The sequence below is a fragment of the Rhinatrema bivittatum genome, chromosome 5 (assembly GCF_901001135.1).
Source record: "Rhinatrema bivittatum chromosome 5, aRhiBiv1.1, whole genome shotgun sequence".
Taxonomy (NCBI): domain Eukaryota; kingdom Metazoa; phylum Chordata; class Amphibia; order Gymnophiona; family Rhinatrematidae; genus Rhinatrema; species Rhinatrema bivittatum.
This window is the reverse complement of record NC_042619.1, coordinates 175934101-175958077: the sequence shown is the minus strand read 5'-3', so window position 1 is coordinate 175958077 and position 23977 is coordinate 175934101. Positions and strand designations below refer to the sequence as shown.

Below are 23977 nucleotides of genomic sequence, written 5' to 3'. Positions count from 1 at the left end.
CAGAGAGCGATCTTGCCACAGGCCAGTATTCTATTTCCTTCGTCATTCCCCAGAAGGTCGTGTCTTTCGGCCGATCTTCGACCTCAAGGGAATCCACCAAGCTCTCAAGATCCCGCACTCCACATGGAAACTCTGCGAGCAGTCCTCGTGGCGGTTCGCCCCGGAAAGTTCCTCGCCTCACTCGTTCTGTCAGAGGCGTATTTCCATATTCCGATTCATCGCAACTACCGAAGTTCCTTCACTTCACATCCTTAACCGGGTCTTCAAGTTTCGGGCGTTTCCCTTCGGTCACGCGACTGCATCTCGCACCTTCACCAAGGTCATGGTGGTGGTGGCAACAGCTCTTTGCCGGGAAGGTATCCTTATTCTACCCCTCCTTGGACGTCTGGATTGTCAGGGCCAACCCTTTTTCTCCACAAGGGTCTCTCCAAGGGTCTTTCCTTTCGTCCTCTGCACGTACAGGTCTTCCCTCTAGGCTCTCTCCTGGGTCAGGTAGAAGGTCATCACTTAACTGGCCACCTGGACGTGATTCGGAGCTTGGAGGGCGTCTAGCTTCTACGTCCACCTTCTCGGCCCACTTGCCCATCGTGGAATTTTCATCTGGTACTTCGGGCCCTCTGTGCGACTCTGTTCGATCCTGTCCGTCGCGCTACCTTCAATGCTGTTACGTTTAAGACTGTCTTTCTAGTCTCTATCTCTTCTGATCGTCTGATCTCGGAGATCCAAGCGTTGTCCTGTCGGGAACCTTTTTTGCGATTTTCCGATTCCGGGATATCCCTCATGACGGGCCCTTCCTTCTTACCAAACGTTGTTTCTAACTCCCATGCCAACTAGTCGGTACAACTCCCTGCGTTTTCCCCTGCGACTAGGGGCAATCTGCGTCAGCCTGATGCCAAACGGGTTCTACTTCGCTATCTCCAGGTTTCCAATGGCTTTTGGGTCGTAGACCATCTTTTGTCCTCTGGACTGGGCCCAATTGGGGTAAGCCGGCTTCTAAGACCACTATTGCACGGTGGTTGAAGGACGCGATCTCCTCTGCCTATCTTTGTCAAGGTCGGGCGGTTCCCGAGGGCCTACAGGCTCATTCACTGCGTTCTCAAGCTACTTCCGGGGCGGAGAGTCATTTGATCTCTCCGCAGAAGATTTTCAGGGCCGCCACTTGGACGTCCTTACATACTTTGTTAGACACTACCGCCTGGATGTGCCAGCTCCGGTTCTTGCTTCTTTTGGGCTACAAGTGCTTCGAGCGGGACTGTCTCAGTCCCACACGGTTTAGGGAAGCTTTGGTACATCCCACAGTCTGGACTGATCCGGGTACGTACAGGGAAAGGAAAATTAGTTCTTACCTGTTAATTTTCGTTCCTGTAGTACCACGGATCAGTCCAGACGCCCTTCCCTGTTTCTGTCTTCTGTCCTCTCGAAGTTTGTTTCTCTTGCAGATTCATAGATTTCCATACATCATTTTTGTGCAAGAATACTGAGCAATACACCGGAAGCCTTGGTTGCTCAAGCAACAAGGATATGCAAGAGCGGTTAGTCATACCATGTTTCTTACATTGTTCTACAGCTGCTCCATTGAGCTTTATGGTTACTTGCTTGATCCTATTCAGGTTTTGTTATTTTCTGCTTTGACATTGGTTATACTGAAGGGTTATAGGATAGGCTCTGTCCTCATATAGGATATCCTTTCAGTTTTAGTCTGTCTCCACCTGCTGGAAAGAAGGCTCAACCCACAGTCTTGACTAATCCGTGGTACTACAGGAACTAATTTTCCTTTAAACTTGAAAATTCAAGTTGTATTATTTTGGATAGATTTTTAAGTACAATTTTTACCTGCACTGGCAATTTTGTTAATAATATAAAAAATATTACCAAAGCCACAAATCTTACATCCAGAAGCCAGTCACAAGGTCAGCAGTGCTCAATCCAAACAGCAAAGCTGTGCAAACACCAGAAATAAAGCAATACTTTATTTCAAATAAGTTTATAACCATGCTGGCAGTAGCAAAGCAGTGCATATGACCCAGTCCACCTGCAAATGTGCAATGTTTTACATTGCAGAATGTTGATAGTGGTTGACTTTGTTGCCCTTCTTTGCTGCTGCCACCATGGTTATGAACTTTAAAAAAAAAATAAAATAAAGTATTTTTGTTTTTATTGATAACATTCATGTGGGCTTGCTCTTTGGAATGCAGTGTTGTTAGTTTTATGTTTAATATAAAAAATGCCACTACAGGGCATCAAGTCAAGTGGATCATGTAATTTGTTAAACATATAAAGACCCGTAATTTAACATTTTATTCAGTACAACATTTAGTTATTCCAACAGTTCACATACAAGAAACAAATTTCATGTGTTAGTGTTTGAGAACATCATGTGTTGTCAGTATCTCTTCTTAGTTTCAGCAAGGTTCTGAGGTATATGATTTTTTTAAATGCAGGTAAACCTACAACCAGTAGCTCTGAAGCTTGCCGCTTCTGTGGTTCGAGGAATGGGACAGAGCTATCAGCAGTCGGCAGTGTCTGCTCTGATGCCGACTGTCAGGTAGGCAAAATGAGTTGCTGCAAAATAGCACATGTGGACTGATGTGGGGCTTTAGAAGCCCAGTTTGATGCTCCTTATTTAGGATATATAGTCCTTGTCTTTACTGAGTTATAACAAGAATACACATTAAAAAATTAGCAGCTAGCGTCATTCTGTTTTAAAATAGGTTTTCTTTTTTTTCAATATATACTTTTATTAAAGAATACAAGCATAACTTGTAGCATAAATGCAATATATTAATAAACAAAATCATCAATAAAACAAACAGGAAAAAAAGAAAAATAATATCCATGCTAAATTGTCTACAGAATGATAGTATACAAATGTTGACGAAAAAAATAAAGTGATTGTGAAGAAAGGCCCAGAAAACAAAGGAAAGTTACACCTACAATAATGAAAAGGAAAATTATTCTCGGAAGAGAAAACCCATTATTAACATAAATCTAACAGAGTATCATTCCACATTTCTCTCCTCAGCTACCTCAGTCACAAGATCAGGGGGGCTTCTTCTAGCTGGAAGCCTGGAATTAATGAAAAATGAAGCTGAGAAGGTTCAAAGAACACACATTTTTCAGAGAGAAAAGTAACCAACACTTGCAAGGAAATCTCAACATATGTGCCCCAAAAGCTACAACTTCATTGCACATAATAAGAAAAGTATTCCTTCTCTCCTGGGTAGCCCTAGAAAAATCAGGATATATCCATTTTTTGACTCCTAAATAAAATACAAGCACAGCAAAAATACAGTCTAAAAACCATATCACAATCCTACAGTGAAGCAAAAGTAACAAACAAGATAGCCGTATGATCTTAGCCCTATGATCTTCATCTATCACAGTGGACTCTAGTAATGCTGTAACATCCAAATCCAACCGCCCACTGAGTCCTATAGTCTCTTCCAGACTCCCTATCAAAAGCCCTAACTCCACTAAGGAGGTATTAAGCCTTCAGGATAAAGGGCACAGCTGTAGAGGGTATTCTAAGACTATCTCTCAACATTTAAAACGTTATTCTAGGGAGATCTTCGAAACCAGCCTCCGATTTACCACAATTTTATCTTGAATAAGAGGGGCTTGCACTGACAACAGTCCCAGTAGTTGTTTGTTGCAAAGTCTCAATCTGTAATGTATGGGACTATAAAAAGTCCTCATGTGATTAGATCTTTCTCCCAGGACAAGCAGGAAGGTAGGCCTCACATATGGGTGACGTCATTAGGCGGAGCCCTATTACAGAACTTTGACTGGCACACTGAGCATGCCCAGCATGCCATGATCCCTGTGTCACAGGGGTCTCCCTTCAGTCTCTTTTTTTCCGCACTGCGGTTGCCTCGTGTTTAGGAGCTCTGTGAGATTTTTTCTCACAACTTCCTGACGGAAAAACTTGAAGTTTTACTTCACAAATAATTTCCCTACACGGGTCTCCCTTCGCGTACATTTTCATCGACGCTCGGTGAGTACTATTCTGTGTTCTCTGGTCGGTTCCTGTCAACTCACTGTCGGTTCCCCCGGGTTATCAACCATTTTGCGGCCCTCTTTTTTTCTTTCCCTATGTCTATCACACTCTGTCCGCCTCACGATGCCAGCGGGTGTCCTTGCTGCGATCTTCCACCGGGTCCATCAGGGCTAGAGGGATCGGGGCATCCATGGTTCCCATTGATGCCGTGGAGGCCCCCATCAATCCCTTCATGGCTACCGTCAAGGTCACCGTCGATGCCATCAGGGACGTCATCAATGCTGTCGATACCATTGATGCCACCGTTGATGCCGCCATCGATGCCGTCGATACTGTCTAAGCCGCCATCGATACCTCCATCGATGCCTCAGTGCCCTCAACTAACGAAAACGCTCCATAATTCAGGACCTCATCCAGAGCCCCGTGTAATCCTTAGGCGAAAAACAATGCCAGGAGCAGTAGAGGCATGGTGGCCATCCGTCACCAATGCCATCCAGGACAGCAGTGGCACCTTCCTCGGTGCTGAAGAATGACCAGGCCAAGCACCGAGGGAAACATCGTTGCCGGCACCGACAGGGTTCTGCATTCGGTGCCGTCACCAATACCACATCAGCATCGATGTCCATCGAGCCAGTTGCGAAGCGGGCCCAGGTACAAGAGTCTCCATGCTCCTCTGCACCCGAAGCACCGAGGCGTTCCCCACCGGTGCTGGGTACTGAGCCACCACAGATCCATGTGGAAGTGCCAGTAATGCCTAGCCTGCCTCCCCCTGTAGCTGTGTTACCTATACCAACTCCAGGGAGGAGCTGGACATCCTCGTCCACCAGGCTGTCCCTGATGCCTTCCAGAATCTACAACCTCAATCGATGTCGGCCCCCATACCGGCACCAACACCAGAGCCATCAATATTCGCACCATTGCGGCACCGCCTCGCTGCCCTCATTTGTACCCTACTAATGACAGCCTAAGTCATTGACGCCAACGTGTCCTTCTGAGCCTCCACAGGCCCCTATACCTATCCCGGGATCCTCGAAGGGCTATGGGGACTCTAATCCCGCTTCGGCACCGATCCCATCGAGTCCTAAACCAACCTCCTCTCGGAGCCTTCTCCACCAGAAGAGATGATCCCTCCAAATGACATCCCTTTTGACCTGGTCACTAAAGAGGTCCAGAAGTTTTCGGGAGGGTCTAGGTCATAAAATCTTCCGGGGATCCATGTTGGTGTCACATATTGCTGTTTACCAGCTATGTTTGACACAACACCAAGGGAACCTCACTGCCATCAACATGAAGTTCGAACAACATGTAATTGCTTCGAAACATCCTTCCGTTGCCAGCAACAGGACTCCGTGCTAGATGGTGAACCTGGCTTATGGCCCCTGATTTACGGCCCGAAGTCCAAAATAAACTAGCTGATCTGCCATGCATCGTAGATCATCTCTTCGTGCACAAGGTCCAGCAGACAGTGGCTCAGTTGCAAGACCACCGTGAGACCCTGCGACATCTCTCTACGTTCCTTGCAAACCCTCCCTCCTTGGCTAGAAAACCAGCAAAGAGGAATGCTAGAAGGACCTTTTACCGCTCACACAAGTATTATACAGCTCCCGCATGAGACCAACCAGTCCACTTCGAAAAGTACGTACACATCAACAACTGATATCCAGATCACATCAGCTCCGCCAGTCGGGCAGGCTTCTGGATTTTCAAACCTTGCCAGAGAACAGAACAGTCCATCCTACTGAGGACCAGGGCTCGGAACACCGTTCTCCAGACACAGCAAGGCAGAGGAGTTTAATCCCGCTATTTCCTACTTCCAAGGAAAACAGGCGACCACCGCCCATCCTGGAACTCAGAAATCTCAACAAATTTCTTCAGAAAAAAAAGTTCAAAATGGTGTCTCTCAGCACCATGCTTCCCTTACTACAACAAGGAGGTTGACTCTATTCTCATGACCTTCAATATGCTTCATAGTGAGTCAACAGCATTTTCAGTACCAAGTTCTGCCATTCGAACTAGCTCCTACACCTCGTGTATTACACCAAATGCCTAGTAGTGATTGCCGCTTATCTACAAAAAACAGCATTCACGTGTTTCCTTACCTGGACGACTGCCTAATAAGGAGTCAATTCATACAAGGAACTCTAAATTCTCTGACTCACTATAAATCTACTAAATTTGCTGGGATTTCTGATCAACTACCATAAATCCCATATGGATCCGTCTCACCTCCTTGCCTCCATCAGAGAAGATCTGGGCACTACAGTTCAAAAGGCCTTCCTGCCCAACAACCGCACAGACATCTTATCAAACTGTCCACATCTCTGCGTTTATGCTACATAGCCTCAGCCTATCAATTCTTCCGATTGCTGGGCGACATGGCTTCCACGGTCCACGTCACTCCTAGCCATGGGAAAAACTCAGTGCACTTTAAAATTCAGTGGCTCTAAATCATTTAACCGCTTTCATCCCTGATCCATGTCACCGATCCAGTAACCAATTCCTCAGGTGACCTTGGCCACGGTTGCATCCAACTTGAGTTGGGGAGCTCGTATTAAACTCCAAACCCAAGATGTGTAGACTCCGCTCAATGAACAATCTCACATCAACTTCCTAGAGCTTCGAGCCATACGTTATGCCCTTTATGCCTTCAAACACTGCCTCTCACACAAAACTGTGTGGATACAGACAGACAACATAGTGCCAATGTGGTACTCGAACAAACAGGGACACACAGTCTCTTATCGGCTCTGCCAGGAAGCTGCGCAGATCTGGGCCTGGGCCCTTGCACACTCCATGCATCTCCGGGCCACTTATCTAAAAGGCATACCAAATATACTAGCAGACCATCTCAATCGATGTCTCCATCCCCACGAGTGGTCTCTGAATCCATGTGTAGCGAGCAAAATCTTCTAGCGCTGAGGTCAACCAACCATCGACCTCTGCGTCCGAATTGAACCACAAAGTGGACAGATTCTGCTCCCTACATAGGCAACGAAACGCGTTAGCCATGGTCGCCTTTGCTTGCCCCTGGAACAAAGGCCTCCTATATATGTCTCCTCTGATAACGCTCATAGCCAAAAAACTCTCGTGAAGCTACAGCAGGACAGGGGTTTAATGATTCTCATTGCCCCATACTGACCTCGACAAGTATGCTTCCCCATATTTCTCAACCTATCAATCCAGGAACCAATTCGCCTGTCCACAGCTCAATCTCATGACACACAATCATGGCAATTTATACCATCCGAACCTTCAAATCTTTTCACTAATGTTTTTCAGGTACTTGTAGCTTCACGAAAACCTTCCACACGTAAATCTTACCATTTGAAATGGACAGGATTTACCAAATGGTGTATGCAAAAAGCTATTGGCCCCTTTTCCTGCCCCACTCCATCTCTATTAGGCTATATAGGGTACCTTTTGGATTCTGGTCTCCAGACATCCTTTGCACGGGTACACTTCAGTGCCATTTCAGCGTATCACCAGGGAGTAGGAGATGCCCTGATAACGGCTCAACCCCTTATGAGTCAGCTTATGATGGGCTTTCTACAACTTAAGCCTCCTCTACAATCACTGGTTACGGAATGGGACCTAAATGTAGGGCTCACAAGGCTCATGCATTCCTCGTTTGAGCCTTTGCATTCCTATGACATTAAAAATCCTAACATGGAAAATTATTTTCCTCGTAGCCATTACATTTGCCCAAAGGGTCAGCGAGTTACAGGCCCTTGCTGCATTCTCACACTACACTAGGTTCCTCCGTGACCGAGTGGTCCTCCATACTCACCCTAAATTTCTTCCTAAGGTGGACACAATCTCTCCCCTTACTCAGTCTATAGTCTGCCCACTCTTTTCCCAAGGCCTCACTCTCACCAGGGCGAGAGGTTTTTGCACACCCTGGGCCGCACGCGCGCACTTGCATTCTATCTAGACCGCATTGCAGTCCATATGAAATCCACCCAACTTTTTGTTTCTTTTGACAAAAACAAGCTGGGAGTTGCAGTGGGCAAACAAACTCTCTCCAACTGGCTAGCAGACTGTATCGAATTCTGCTATGAAAAAGCAGGCCTTCCTCTCCAGGGGTGAGTGAAGGCACATTTTGTAATGGCTATGTCAGTAGCACACTATCGTTCAGTACCAATTGCCGACATTTATTTTATTTATTTTTTATATACCGACATTCGATCTGCAATATCACATCGGTTTACATTCAAGTACTGTAGGTACCTGCTAGGTATCTGCTAGGCTGCGACATGGAGCTCTCTTCACACATTCGCAGCCCACTACTGCTTAGATAAGGACGGCTGTCAAGACTTTGCCTTTGGACAATCTGTCTTGAAAAATTTTTTCCAGTATAATGCCCAACTCCTTTCTTAACCACCTGCTGTGATTTCAGGCTGCCTCATCATTGCCAATAGTACCCCAATTATTGTGCCTGTTGCACAAGTTGTCTGCTATTGGCCTGTTGTAATATGAGTCAGCCTGTAGCTTGCTAATCACCCATATGTGAGGACTACCAACCTGCTTGTCCTGGGAGAAAGCAGAGTTGCTTACCTGTAACAGGTGTTCTCCCAGGACAGCAGGATGTATCCTCACGAAACCCACCTGCCACCCCACAGAGTTGGATCCGCTTACGTTTTGTTATTTTCTTTTTCTCTCGTACTTTTTTGCTACAAACGATACTGAAGGGAGACCCCTGTGGACACAGGGATCATGGCATGCTGGGTATACTCAGTGTGCCAGTCAAAGTTTCTAGAAACTTTGACAAAAGTGTTCCATAATAGGGCTCCGCCTAATGACGTCACCCATATGTGAGGACTATATCCTGCTGTCCTGGGAGAACACCTGTTACAGGTAAGCAACTCTGCTGACTGTATGCAGTGGAGTAAGAGCAGTAAGGGAAATAAAGACAGTTCCTCAGAGGAAGGTACCTCCCAATTACTGTCAAGTGTGATAGGAGAGGATTTTAGGAGTCACTTCTGAAATCGAAGAGAGACAGACATTGGTAACAGATCTAGCTGTCTCACTGACCACAGCCATGGCTTGCATTCCAACCCCTGGCTCCAGCATGTCACCAATACTGCCAAACAAAGAATGCTGGCTGTTTATGGGACTTAATACAGCAGTATGCAAAGATATTCTCAGCGTCTCTTACCTGCTCCGCCATGCTATCATCTTGAGGCTTTAGCTCAGCTGCTATGGTGCAATCCAGTGGTATCTGACACAAAACTGCAGGGGAAGGAGGAACTCTGAAGTCAGTTCTGAGTGAGTGCTCTTCCTCTTCTCCTGGCAACTGTGTTTCTCCCTCAGTGCCGGCCACAACGGAGCACACACTTGAGTCAAAACAAGCAGGCTGGAAGCGTTCAAGAGTCACCATCTGCCACGCAGGTCAAATTGAGGAAGCAGTGGGGGATTCCCCTGAAGTCTGCCTTTGCACTTGACCATCATAAAAAGGGCAAAAAGAAAAGAATATCAAGAAAATTGATCCAGAACTCTTCCCTAAAATAGGTTTACTTTACATTAATTTCCTACACACTTAAATTTTCCATCAAACATTATGCTGATTGTAGATTTTTTAAGCATCTTGCACTCTTTCACTTGTTTTCAACTGATAAGGGTCTGTGGTCCTAGCTATCCTCCACCATCCTACCAGTCAAGTTGAGTTCTTTTGATGTACCTATAGGCCTCAATATCCTGGTGAACAGTATGGATCCATGTCTTTTATGGTCTTTTCTTGTCCTCACAGCCTTGATGTTGACTGGGGACACAATATGGTTTCTGTTTCTCCCAAAGGTATCTCAAATCTTTCTGACTTCTAGAAAAGAACCTATGAGGAGGTCTTATGGTTTGAAATGAAGGTGGTTTGTTGTCTGGTGTGAGAGCAAGGCCCTAGATCCTGTCTAGTCACACACAAAAACAGCTTGAATACCTCCTGCATCTTTCAGAGTTTAGCATTAAAAAAACATTATAAAAATTCAAGGAGTCTTCTTGATGTGATTGATATTTATCACACCAGCATGTAGAAAGAAATCCCTTTTGTGAGATTCGCATGGGCTTGCTTCAACTGAAGTCTCCTATCGATCCTCCTGCAGTGTCATAGGAAACATACATAGTAACGTACATAGTAATGATGGGGAAAAGGCCCAAATGGTTCATCCAGTCTGCCCAGATACTAATGGTAGTATCTTCTGTGCCGTATAGGTTACCCCCATGTTTCTCTTAAGGGTAGCAACTGCCACTCAGTGCAGTTATCCTCAAGCCTTAGGATAATACATAAAAAATGTACTTTTGGCAACATTTTTACTGGGTGATGAGCCTTCTTGAAAAATCAGACCGTGCTGCTTGACTTGCTTTGCTTATGATCTTGGCCGTAGAAGTAGTCCTGTTCTTTTTCCCTTAAGTCTGTGAATCTGTACCCAGGCCGTAAAAGTCAGAGCCGTGTTGGTTGTCTTCAGAATCCAATTCCTGCCCCCGTCGACAAAGCGGACAGCAATGTTGCAGTCGTGTCAAAATCATTAAGGCTTATTGGTTAAGGGTAATAATCCCATGCCTTCTGTTAAGAGTAGTATGCTGCTCTGTGCAGGTTACCCCCATTCTTATCAGTTCCCTGGACTGTAAAAGTCAGGGCACTCGATTGTTCTCTAAATCCAATTCCTCTCGCCCCCCTGCCATTGAAGTGGAGAGCAATGTTGCAGATGCATCAAAAGCATCAAGGTTTATTGGTTAAGAGTAGTAACCACTGCACCACAAAGTTATCCCCCCCCCCATGCATTCTTTTCTTTATGTCCATCCTCTAGCCTTTAAGAATCCATAGTGTTTTTCCCATGCCCCTTTGATGAATTCTTTGACTGTTTTTTTTTCTTCACTGCCTCCTCCAAAAGGGCATTCCAGACATCCACCACCCCATCCGTGAAGAAATATTTCTTGTTGTTTGTTCTGAATCGTCGTCCCCCTGGAGTTTCATTTAGTGACCCCTTGTTCTACTGTTTCCTTTCCAGCGGAAAAGGTTCAAAGTTTGTACATCATTAAAACCTTTCAGATCTCTATCATTTTTTAGATACAGGCTTCAGAACTGAACACAATACTCTAGGTGAGGCCTCACCAAGGACCTAAACAAGGGCATTATCACCTCCTTTTTCTTACTAGTTATTCCTCTCTATGCAGCCCAGCATTCTTCTGGCTTTAGTTATCGCTTTACCACATTGCATCACCATCTTCAGATCTCCAGACACTATTAACCCAAGATCCCTTTCTTGATCCATGCACATCAGTCTTTCATCCCCATCACATACAACTCTTTTGGACTATAGCATTCCAGAGGCATGTCTCTGCACTTCTTGGCATTGAATCCCAGCTGCCAAATCGACAACTCTTCAAGCTTTTTAAATCTTTTCATTCTCTCTGCTTCAGGCATGTCCATTCTTTTGCAGATCTTATTATCATCTACAAATAAACAAACTTTAACTACTATCCCTTCTGCAGTGTTGCTTACAAAGATATTGAGCAGAACCAATACCAATCCCTGTGACTCTCCACATAACATGGTTCTCTTCAGAGTAGGCTCCATTTACCATTACACTCTGTCTCCTATTAGTCAACCAGTTTGTAATCCACGCCATCACTCCCAAGCTTCTCATTTTATTCACAAGTCTATTATGCAGGACGGTATCAAAAGCTTTACTGAAATCCAAGTAGATCACATCAAGCACTCTTCCTTAATCCAGTTCTTTAGTCACTAAATCTAAAAAATCTATCATTTGTCTGACAGGACCTTCCCCTGGTGAATCTTTGCTGCCTTGGGTCCAGCAACCCACTCGATTGTAGTTAGTTTCACTATCCTTTGCTTCAGCAGTGTCTCCATTAATTTTCCCACCACCAAGGTGAGGCTAACCGGACTGTAGTTTCCAGCCTCCTCTTTGCTACCACTCTTGTGAAGCAAGACCACCACCGCTCTTCTACAATCTTGTGGCATCACTCCCATTTCCAGGGATCTATTAAAAGATCCATAAGTGCACCCACCAGCACATCTCTGAGCTCCCTTGGTATTCTGGGATTACCTCATCCAGCCCCATGGCCTTGTCCACTTTGTTTACCTAGCTCTTCCCATGCATTATGTTCCATAAACAGACTTTCTTCTACACCAGGGCTTCCCAAACTTTTAGACAATGTGACCCTATTTTAGCACTTGAAAATTCATACGACCCCAAAGGACAACCAAATCTAATTAGCGGGGGTGTAGTTCACCTTCAACAATCCCTCCACTCACCATTTCTGCACTCCAACTGATCCCCTCTCTCTACCTCCATCCCCCTCCAGAGGGCCTCTCAACCTCTACCCCTCCAGCTGATCCCCTCTTACATTCCCCAGTTCCTCTCCCCTTCCCAGACTAGCCTCTCACTCACCCACTCCAGCTTTTTACATCCTCCCCACTGAATCTCTCACCTCCAAGCCATTTTTGTAACCCCAATTGATCATCTGTCATCCCCTTCCCCTCTCTTTTCTCACATACCTCACACCCCCAGTTGATACTCCCACCCCTAGCTCCTCTCTTGCATCCCCCCTGTCACCTTCCACAGCCAATCCCTCTCCCACTGATCCAACCCTCAAACCCTTCCAGTATATGATCCCTCCCTTCAAACAGCCCCCATCTAAACATCCCCATGACTAGGATCAGCAGCAACATTTTACTTTGGGCCTCAGGCATTAAGTGGATGACAACTAGTAGGAAGAGAGGGCAGGCTGATGACAGGGGCAACATTTTTCTCTTAGGTAAGTTCAGTGATGGGAGAGGATAGAGAAAAAGTGGGCAGACCTGTGCACACTTTGCCCACTCTTCCCCAATGGCTGGTCCAATGCCTGATGTTGATCTGCAACTGGCAACAGCATTAGTAATGAAAGTCAGCACAGGATCTGTGAGCCAGTAAAAGCTCACAGGCCCTGCAGTGGCCCCAGTCCCTCCTCACACATGGCTTCCTGTTAACGTGGAAACTCAAGCGAGGGTAGGACCATTACAGGACCTGAGAGTGCATGCTAGCTCAAATATCTCATGCTGATTTCCACTACTTCTGGTGATGTCTGGAGAGGACTACCCTTTGAGGCATTTGTGACACCGGCTGGAGGTTTTGTGACCCCATTTGTGGTCCCAACCCACAGTTTGGGAAGCTTTACACCATCCCCATCTACGGTCTTGTCAACGAGCAACATTTCTTCTCTAGGGTCGTATTTAGTGAACACCAAACTGAAGTATTTGTTTAATATTTCTGCCATTTCTTCCTGGTTCTTAACCATCTGATGAAAGCCTCCTTCAAGCCTCTAGACTCATGTGAGCTCCAGTACCTGACCTGGAAAGTCACATTTATGGTCGCAGTTATTTCAGCTAGAGTGATTGCACTCCAGGCCCTTCTAACTTACTCACCTTTTAGCAGATTTCATTATATTTGGGTGGTATTCCATATGTATCCCAAGTTCCTGGGTAAAGTGGTAGCCAGGTTTCCACTTTATTCAGTCAATCGTCTTTTCATCACTTTCCCCAGTCTGTAAATCCATAAAAATGAAAAGACTCTTTGTTCCCTGGATTGCAGAAGAACTGTTACTTTATACTTGGAGCAGACTTTTCTTTCTTGGTAAACCTTTCCTTTTTGTTCTTGAGACACTTACTTTATTTACCTTCCTTGCTCCAATTTTACTTTTTTCCTCTTAGCTTGTTCTGTCTTGTAGTCCATTTCAGTAGCCAGTGCTGCCCAGTCTCGTACTCTGAGAACAGATAATCTGGCTGAGTCCATTCTAGTAATAAATTAAATATATCTCTTTATTATGGAAGTCTACACAATTTTCCAGTATTAGACTGAAAGCTACACATGCTCATGTAGCCCAATGCCTGCATAATATGTTTGATTATTAGCATTTGATATTGTTTCTGCATTTTCTAGAGCAGAAGTAGGCAATTCTGGTCTTTAAGGGCCACCATCCAGTTGGATTTTCAGAATATCCCTAATGCATATGTATGAGACAGATTTGCATACATTGGAAGCAGTGTGATGCAACTCTGTATCATGCATATTCATTAGGGTTTTCCTGAAAACCTTACTGGTTGGTAGCCTTTGAGGGCCAGAATTGTCTACCCTTATTCTAGAACATGCTTTCCAAACTGACACATTCACTCATTTAATTCTGTATCCATATAACCAGTGAAATGTGACATGCTAGAAGTATTTTCATTGTAGATGTGCATACTGTATTGCAGTCTCTGCTAAGGTATATCACTGAACACCCACTAAAATGTTATGTGGCATCAACATTTTTTGAAAGTATATGTCAAATTTGTTCATCTCAAATTCATTTTCTATGCATTTCACAGCAGGTTACAGTAACTCCTGATTTAGAAGTTTTAATTTATTGACAAAATTATTCGGTATGTAAAATGAATATATTGTAGAAATTATAGCCTTCTCCCAGGTAAAAGTCTTGGCTTTTACAATCAGTCTTCTACACCAGTCTAATTGGGTTAGGCTTCCTCCTAATGAGTAGATATTTCAACTCAGTGTCATTGTATCACAGAGTATTAGAAAAGCTAACAAGTCATAATGCATGGCCGCATTGCAGCTATAATAAATATATTCAGTCAGGTTCTTATGTTGTGATTTCTGGTGTCAGCTGCTAATTTCTCCTCAACAGGAATATTCTAAAATAGCCTGTAGCAAGACCCATTGTTGTGGCCATCCCTGTGGTGGAGTAAAGAATGAAGAGTACTGTTTGCCTTGTCTGCACGGCTGTGATAAAAATGCTACAAGTCTGAAGCAGGATGCAGATGACATGTGTATGATCTGTTTCACTGAAGCACTTTCTGCAGCACCAGCTATTCAGGTTTGTCTATTCTTTGAGCAGTGAGATTTGACAGAGACTTTTTTTGTTGTTGTGGTTTAAATTAAGGCATTACATTTTCCCCTTCGCAGAAAAACAGTATGATTCTATTTAAAAAAAAAAAGTATAATAAGCAGTCACAATGAGACAGGTAATTTGACACATGCTGACCAGAGAAACTTCCGGCAACCAAATTCTGAAACTTTCCAGAAATTCATGTACTTCTTGTGGCTTTACAGCCATCGGCGAGCAAGTTATATAAATCTTAATCTTAATCTATGTCTGATTACACATATATCATTGCACTTATAATTATAAAGCACTTTGTGAACAGTCTAAAAGAAAGGTGTTGCATGCATATATTACTATATTAGTTTGAGTAGCATTTTTATAAGCATTGTTTAAAATCTTGGATACTACTTCTCATTTTGTTTCTTTGTAAAGTGCTCCCATGATTTTAATTGCTGTAGTAGACTGACATCCAGTTTGATCTGGAAGGAGCTAACTATACCTAGCATATTCTTCCAAATGGTATGTCTGCAGATATACTGCTGAAGAGAATGGCCTCATAATACTGCGGGCTGATTTCTCTGCATATCATTTCCTTTGTTCAAATGCAAATTGCACCTGGGAGCACAGAGTCTTACAAAAAAAATTTACTTTCTTGATCATACCAGACAAGGGAGATTTGCATCCCTACCAGCAGATGGAGGCAGAGAAAAAAAACTTTGAGACGCTGCTACATAACTGACAGGCCGATACAGTAAAGCGCGGCCGCGATTACCCCGTTTCTAACCCGCTTTGTACCCGCAATTTGGCCGCGTAAGTCCAACCCGCGATTCACTATCCCTTTTAACCCATTCTTACCGCTTCTTTAAATCAACAGGTAACCCTTTCCTCCCGCGGCATGTTTATAATATGTAAATTTCACGGGCAAACTTTCCCCCAGCCCGCGCTCACCTGCCCTGGCCGCGTCCATGGGTGCTGGTCTCCCGTACGGGCCCGCGCTGACAGGGACAGGGACATTGACTCACAAATGTCACTTCACTTTCTCTTTTAGCATGCCTTCTCCCGCTTTGGCTCACAACCCTTCACTCTGTCCTCCAGCATTCCTTCTTCCGCTTTGGCTCATGTTGTCCCTTCATTTTCTCTTTCAGCATTCCTTCTCCCGCTTCAGCAGCCCGGGGCAGATCGGGCTCTCTCTGCGAGGCGGCTTCCAGCAGCCCCCGCCGGCAAAGATGCATGAACGCATGCCTGTACTTCCAATTTGGGTGCTCAAGGCACCTTCGCTGGCTTGAGCGCCCAAATGGGACGTACAGGCGGTGCGAGCTCATCATGCCAAAAAAAATTGCACTGGCAGGCAACTGGAAGATTGCCAGAGCGGCGGGGCCGGGGGGGGGGGGGGTGCGCGGGAGGGGGCGGCGGCTCTCCTACCTTTCCTGCATGCGGGGCAGCTCCAGCTCGCCTGCCTGCCTGCCTCCCTCCATTCCGCCGCTCACTGCCTCCCCAGCGCCATCTTGCAGCTTGTGATGTCAGCCCTGACCCTTGAGCGCCCAAACGCCGGCGAAGGTGCATGAACGCACGTCCAATTTGGGCGCTCAAGCAGCGAAGGAGCATGAGCGAATGTCGTGACCTCGGAGGTCCATCCGGGCGCTCAGGTCACGGTGTGCGCTCATGCGCCTTCGCTACTTGAGCACCCACAGTTACAATTTCTATTTTCTTAATAACATGTCGAGTCTATTTTCTCCCTGCGCCTTGCTTCGGGAGGGGGGGAGAGAGGACTGGCAATCCCCGATGCCCGAGCGTAGGAGAACCATCCACTTCCTGGTACCTATCATTTCAAATGTCATTTGAAATGACAGGTACCAGCGCACCCATTTTACTGTATAGGCGCTGTATAGCGCTCTATACAGTAAAATGGGTAAAATGGATTGCGCTTCATGGACGCTTCTTGGACGCGCTTTGGAATCTCTGCGAAGGTCTCATCTCGGCGGGTCACCCAATCTTACAAGCACGTGGTGACAAAATGGCCATTTTGTCACCACGTGCTTGTAAGCATGCAGCTTCCAGGGAGGCCAGGCATTCTCCTCCACTGTTGCGATAGTGCTGGGAGGTCCCTGGTGATCGGGACAGCATGGGAGAACCAGCAGAAGAGGATGTTAATGACTCTGACCCCTTTTCTGCAGACTTTTTCCTTCTTCTCCTCAAGGCATTTTTAGCCAAGAAGGGGGGTTAGCAGGTAAGCAGCAGCTGCCCCAGAAGTGTCTGCTTCCAGCTAGGAGGTGCGAAGAGAGGCCTCCAGGAACGTTTGGGGGGAATCCTCTGTCTCCTGGCCCTTAGAAGTGGTTTGAGAGAAGATGTAGAGTCCTCTATGGATTAGATGAGAAAGGGAATCCTCAGGAGGCTTCTGGAGCTGATTTTGTCAGGACCTCTGCCAGGAATATGGTCTTTGCAGTGCAGAGACTTTTGTGACTGCATAACTGGTCGGCTGATATGTGATCCAAGTTGCAGCTGTACAATCTTTCCTTTAAAGGAAATGGGAAGATCTCGAGCAATTGATGAAGCACTTGGGAGAGTGGAAGGGGAATAAGTTGCCGGAGGATAAGAAGCCCAGCAAGAAGACTTTTTCACCTCGCGTTTGCTTTCAGGATGAGAGGAGATTTCGTTCCAACAAGAGCTCCTCTACTTCCTCCCAAAGACAAGCAGGAGGACGGTAGCAGTCCTTTCGAGGAGCACATAGGACTTCTCGAGAGAGTTCCAAACAAGGAGCTGGAGGAGTTAAGCCAGGCTGGTCCATTCTTCGTTCGAGGCCATCAGGTGGAGATTAATCCTCTTTTATGAGGAGTGGACCAGGATCACCACAGATCAATGGGTTCTGGAGGTGATAAGAGACAGCTATGCCTTAGAATTTCTGCATCCTGTCAGAGAGGCATATGTAGTGTCCCATTGCACATCCCGCATCAGGAGGGAAGTTGTGCGAGAAACGATACAGCGATTGCAAAGTCTCAATGCCATAGTACCGGTTCCCCTGCAAGAGCAGAGGCTAGGAAAGTACTCTATTTCGTAGTTCCAAAGAAGGAAGGTACCTTCCAACCCATTCTGAATCTGAAGAAGGTCGATGTAGTGTTGCACATGCTGCATTTTTGCACAGAAACGTTGCAAGTGGTCATAACGGCTGTTCGCAAAGGGGAGTATCTGGCATTGTTAGATTTTATGGAAGCCTATGTACACATCCCCATACATCCAGGTCATCAGAAGTTTCTGCAGTTTATGATGCTGGGGGAATATTATCAATTTCAAGCTCTACCCTTCGGCCTGGCGGCAGCGCCTTGGACTTTCACAAAGGTGATGGTAATAGTTGCTGTGGCATTCAGGAGGGGAAGGGATTCTGGTTCATCCGTACTTGGACGATTGGCTCATTCGGACAAAGTCAGAGGGAGTGTCATCACTCAGTGCAGCAAGTCATGACTCTGTTGAAGTCTCTGGGCTGATTAGTGAACCTGGCAAAGAGCAATCTGGTCCCGTCCCAGTCACTGGAATATCTGGGGGCATTGTTCAATACTCGAGTAGGCAAAATCTTTCTAAATCGGAGAGAGTGACCAAGCTCCAGTCACAAGTGCGACAATTACTACGGCTTCTGATGCCCAGGGTCCAGGATTATTTGCAGTACCTGGGGTCTAGGGCTTCTACACTGGAGTTGGTGCCATGGGCATTTGCTCACATGCGGCCTCTGCAAAGGGTGCTTTTGTCCTGTTGGAATCCACTGTCTGAGGAGTTTCAGCTTCCTTTGCCACTTCAGGGGGTTCCAGGTCCAGTCTCACTTTTGGTGACTGTCACCTCCTAATCTGGATAGAGGGGTGGATCTGGAGATTCTGGACTGGGTGGTAGTGACCATGGATGCCAGCTTCAAGGGTTGGGGAGTGATTTGCCAAGGTTGAACAGCTCAAGGCCGATAGTCAGTAATGGAAACGTCCTGGTCTATCAATCAGTTGGAAGCGAGAGCAGTCCACAGGGCGCTGCTTTCATTTCTTCTGCAGGTGCGGGGTCAGACAGTGAGCGTTTTCTCTGACAATGCAACAATGGTGGCGTATATCAACCATCAGGGCAGGACAAGGAGTCCTGGGGTGGCTCAGGAGGCTCAGGAACTGTTTGCCTGGGAGGAGCAGTACATGGCAGGGATAATAGTGTCGATGAAGCCGGAGTGGACAATATGCAGGTGGCTTTTCTCAGCAGGCAGCATTTAGATCTGGGGGAATGGGAGTTGTCCTTAGAGGCCATGGATCTCGTTTGGGCCAGGTAGGGCATGCCCCAGTTGTATCACATGGCTTTGCGATTCATAGCCAAGGCGAGTCTGTTCTTCAACCAGCAAAGAGAGGTTGGTTCCAAAGGGAGTGGCGCATTCGTTCGCCCATGACCAGCAGACATTCTCCTTTGTGTTTCCTCCATGGCCCCGTCATCTGGGAAGGGTGGTGCTAGTAGCGGCAGAGTGGCCATGTCACCCATGGTTTGCTGATCTGGTGCATCTCGCGGTGGACAGACCCATCAGACTAGGTCATCTGCAAGGGTTGCTTTGCCAGGCGCCCATCTTCTTGGATCAGGCAGATCGCTTCTGTCTCGCGGCTTGGCTTTTGAGAGGCAATGATTGCGCTTGAAAGGGTTCTCGGAAGCAGTTATTGCTACACTGCTGCAGGCCAGGAGGCTTTCTGTTTCCCTGGCGTATGTCCGAGTTTGGAAGGTGTTTGAGTCATGGTGTATGGAGGAAGGTCTCAATCCTTTGCGTGTGGAGGTGACGTACATCTTGATCTTTTTTCAGGCAGGTTTGTCTAAAGGGCTGGCCTTCAATTCTCTTTGAGTACAGGTAGCAGCTTTGGGGTGTCTTCGAGGGACACTTTAGGGGAGGCCGCTCGCATCACATCGAAACGTGTTTCGTTTTCTAAAAGGGGGAAACATTTGCGCCTTCTGGTACATTTGATTTGGCCACCTTGGAACCTTAATTTGGTGCTAAGGGTTCTTTATGGTCCTCCCTTTGAGCTTTTGAGGCATGCCTCTATGAAGGATCTGGTGACGATATGTTTGGTCAGGCGAATCTCGGAGCTGCAGGTGCTGTTGTGCAGGGATCCTTTCCTGCATGTTTCAAACGATGGAGTCTCGTTATGTACGGTGCCTTCCTTTTTGCCGAAGGTGGTTTCCTCCTTTCATCTGAATCAGACTGTGGAACTTCCCCCGTTTCATAATTTGGTGGCAGAGCCTCATTCAAGGGAACCACATTTGTTGGACTCTGTTGCGTTATCTTAAAGTCACTAACTGGTTACAGCGATCGGATCATCTTTTTGTCTTGTTTAGCGGGGCAAAGGAAGGTGTTAAGGCCTCTATGGCTTCGGTGTCAAGATGGCTGAAGGAGGCAATCTCTTTAGCATATGTCTGTAAGGTCAGCATGGTTCCAGAAGGGTTGCATGCGCATTCTACCAGGGTGCAGGCAGCTTCCTGGGTGGAGTATCAGTTGGTATCTCCAGAAGAGATCTGTTGGGCAGCAATATGGTCTTCGCTTCACACTTTTACCAAGCATTTCCAATTGGATGTGCGGAGGAAGCTTCCTTTGGGGAAAGTGTGTTGTGTTCTGGCCTTTCAGTTCCCGCCCAGTGTGAGAGGTTTGAGTACATCCCACTTGTCTGGACTGATCTGGAATATGATCAGGAAAGGAACATTGGTTCTTACCTGCTAATTTTTGTTCCTGGAATATCACAGATCAGTCCAGAAGCCCATCCCCATAACTTTGAAAGACCCGGAGTTACTGATTGTAAATAGTGCCGATATGTAGTTCACCTTGTTCGGTTAAAAGTTTTCCATTCCTTGTTGGATGTAATGACTCCAGATCAGGGAATCCAACCTGGTGCCTGCTCGCCTTAGAAGGGGGAGATCATTTAGTATTGCTGGGTATTCATCTTGGCTTGGGCTCAGTTCAATACTGAGGACTGCAGGTGGCACACTCTATGTAGCAGTGTCTCAAAGTTTTTTTTTCTCTGTCTCCATCTGCTGATAGGGATGCAAAACCCACTTGTCTGGACTGATCTATGGTATTCCAGGAATGAAAATTAGCAGGTAAGAACCAATTTTCCTTTTTGATTTAAAAAAAAAAAAAATGGCGACTATGCATGTCCTTTCTGCTTAAGAGAAAATGGAAGCACAGTTAGCAGGAAAAAAATGTTAAACTAAAATATTTTGTTCAACTGTTAATTTTTTTCACCTCTAGTTTTATTTAAATATTCATTATGTACTTTAATCAGCGTATCCAATGCTGTGTAAAATTCATGTAGTTCAATTATGCATCCCAAAACTTCCAATCTAATGTTTGAGCATATGGAGGAGTGGGAGAGACAGAAACTGAATCCCGGTGTTACTATATACAGTATCTCTAAATGCTAGCTCATTTAAAACAAATTTGAATATCTAACCAGAACTCTAGTAGCTGTATTGGTTCTGGAGAAAGTTGGATTGTTTGCAGGCAGTGGTACTTTTCACTGGGCTAGCCTAAGAATTATCCAAAGATCAAGATGTATATGGTCAGGAAAACTTGTGTGCATCCTCTTTGGATAATTCTCATATTGATCCAGTAAAAGATATCACAGCCTTCCATAAATCCAAGCTATCTAACCAGTATCTTTTTGAAACATGTCAAATGGTCAAATTTAGAACTATAGAGTGAAAATTTGCCCACATGCTTTCTTATGCCTTGCCACAGACTCTATCTTCAAGCAGCCACAGATCTTATGAGCCTTAATATGTTATGAAACTGTTGTAAGTCTGCTACACTTATTTTAAAATATTCATCCCTTACAGCTGGATTGTAGCCACGTTTTTCACCTCCAGTGCTGCCGAAGAGTTCTGGAGAATAGATGGCTTGGTCCAAGGATAACTTTTGGATTCATGTCATGTCCAATCTGCAAGGTAAATGGGGTTTGGAGAAGGAAAAGGGTACCATCAATGATTTGTGGATTTCACAAGCTGACAGAAAATGTTTTTCATATCATTTGTAGGTATCAAAATAAAATATTTATGTTCATTTATTTAATATCTTTTATATACCGACGAACGTTGGGAACATCTCGTCGGTTTATAGAGAACAGAACTGAGCAACAGGCTTTACAATTATCGCATAATTATATGAGGAACAGTAAAAACATACAAATAACAGAGTAGATTATACAAGAAATAATTAACTAAGTGGGATGCATGATTGAGGTTATCTAAAAGGGGGGGGGCAAAGAAATTCTGATAAATAGGAAGGATATCAACATTTGTAGGAGGCATATATACACGTGTTTGGGAGAAATGTTCTTATGTACAATATACAATATGCAGTCCTGATAAGTTCACTTTACGGGAAGCAGGGGAGATGGGAGAGTGTTAAGTAAAGTGGAAAGGGGGTGGATAGGAGGTGGAAAGGAAGGGGGGGTGAGAGGGGAGGAGGGAGGTTATGAATTGGAGAGGGGGGGTGCTAGTGACTGTGTGAATGTTAGGTGTATGAGTGTTTGAAGAACCAGGTCTTCAGGTTTTGCCTGAATATTTTTGGGCATGTTTCTTGGCGGAGGGAGGTGGGTAGTTTATTCCAAAGTAATGGACCTGCTAGGGAGAGGGCCCTTTCGTTTGTGGTGCGAAGTTTAGTGAGCTTGGGTGATGGGGTGTGTAGTGTAGCTAGATATTGTTTTCTAGTGGGTCTGTTGCTGTTGTGAAAGGAGAAATGTTCTTTGTACCAGTGCATGTTCTGGTTGTGAAGAGATTTGTGTATTATAGTGAGGGCTTTGAAGGTAATTCTAGATGCTACGGGTAACCAATGTAGATGTTTGAGTACCAGGGTTATGTGATCATTTTTGTGGGTGTTGGTGAGTATTCGGGCAGCTGCATTTTGGAGGAGTTGTAAAGGCTGTATGGTGTTTTTAGGCAAGCCTAGTAGCAAGGAGTTGCAGTAATCTATTTTCGATAATATGAGTGCTTGAAATATGGTACGGAAGTCGCTGAGATGTAAGAGTGGTTTGAGTCTTTTTAGGGTGTGCAGTTTGTAGAAGCAGTCTTTGAGGGTGTTATTGATGAATTTCTTGCAGTTAAGGTGACAGTCAATGGATACGCCGAGGCTTTGTACATGGGTGGGGAAGGTGAAGTTAGTGGAAGGATTATTGTTGTGTGTGAGTGGGGGGGTCATAAGATGGGTGGGGGAGATGTTAGGGGGTGATATAAGGATGAGTTCCATTTTAGTAGCGTTGAGGGCGAGAAAGTTGTTGGATAAGAGGCTGCTAATTTCAGTGAGGGCAGATTTCCAAGTTTCAATGGCTTTGTGTATTGAGTCTTTAACCGGAATAAGTATCTGCACATCATCGGTATATATGAAGTGCGGAAGGTCAAGTTTAGCAAGGAGATGGCAGAGGGGGAGGAGATATATATATTGAAGAGCGTAGAAGATAGAGATGAACCTTGAGGTACTCCTTGAGCGAGGTTGTGGGGCTTGGAGGTGGAGTTTCCCATTTGTACGCTAAATTGTCTTTCGGCTAGGTATGAGTGGAACCATTGTAGAGCCAGGCCTGAGATACCAATGCTGCTAAGACGTTCTAATAGGATTTGATGTTTAATGGTGTCGAATGCAGCGGATATGTCTAGGAGAATGATGATGTGTGAGAGACCTTTGTCAAGACCTCTCAAAATTTGGTCGGAGAGAGAAATGAGTAAGGTCTCTGTGCTATGGTGTTTGCGAAAGCCGAACTGTGAGGGGGAAAGGATGTTGTTTTCATCCAAGTAGTCTGATAGCTGTTTGTTTATAGCTTTCTCAAGGACTTTTGTAATTAGTGGCAGGTTTGAGATAGGTCGGAAATTGGTGAGATCAGAGGGGTCAAGGGAGGGCTTTTTTAGTATGGGTTTCACAATAGCGTGCTTAAGGTTTTTGGGGATATTGCCAAGTTCAATGGACTTGTTTATGATGTTTGAGATGGGTTTGGCGATGATCCTGGGGATGGAGAGGAGATGTTTTGTGGGGATGATATCTGTAGGGTGTGTAGAGGGTCTGATTTTTTTAAGGATAGATTCGATTTCTAGGGATGAGGTTGAGTCAAATGATGAGAGATTAGTAGTAGA

At 45.4% G+C, this 23977-nt stretch overlaps 1 protein-coding gene across 1 annotated transcript in view; it reads left to right on the top strand.

Moving 5' to 3' along the window:
* MYCBP2 (MYC binding protein 2) overlaps positions 1-23977 on the top strand; it is a 1075853-nt gene that overhangs the window by 985841 nt on the left and 66035 nt on the right. Inside the window, 3 exon segments of the mRNA XM_029603038.1 lie at positions 2442-2545; positions 14672-14860; positions 21695-21802. Coding sequence (XP_029458898.1) covers positions 2442-2545; positions 14672-14860; positions 21695-21802 — 401 coding nt within the window.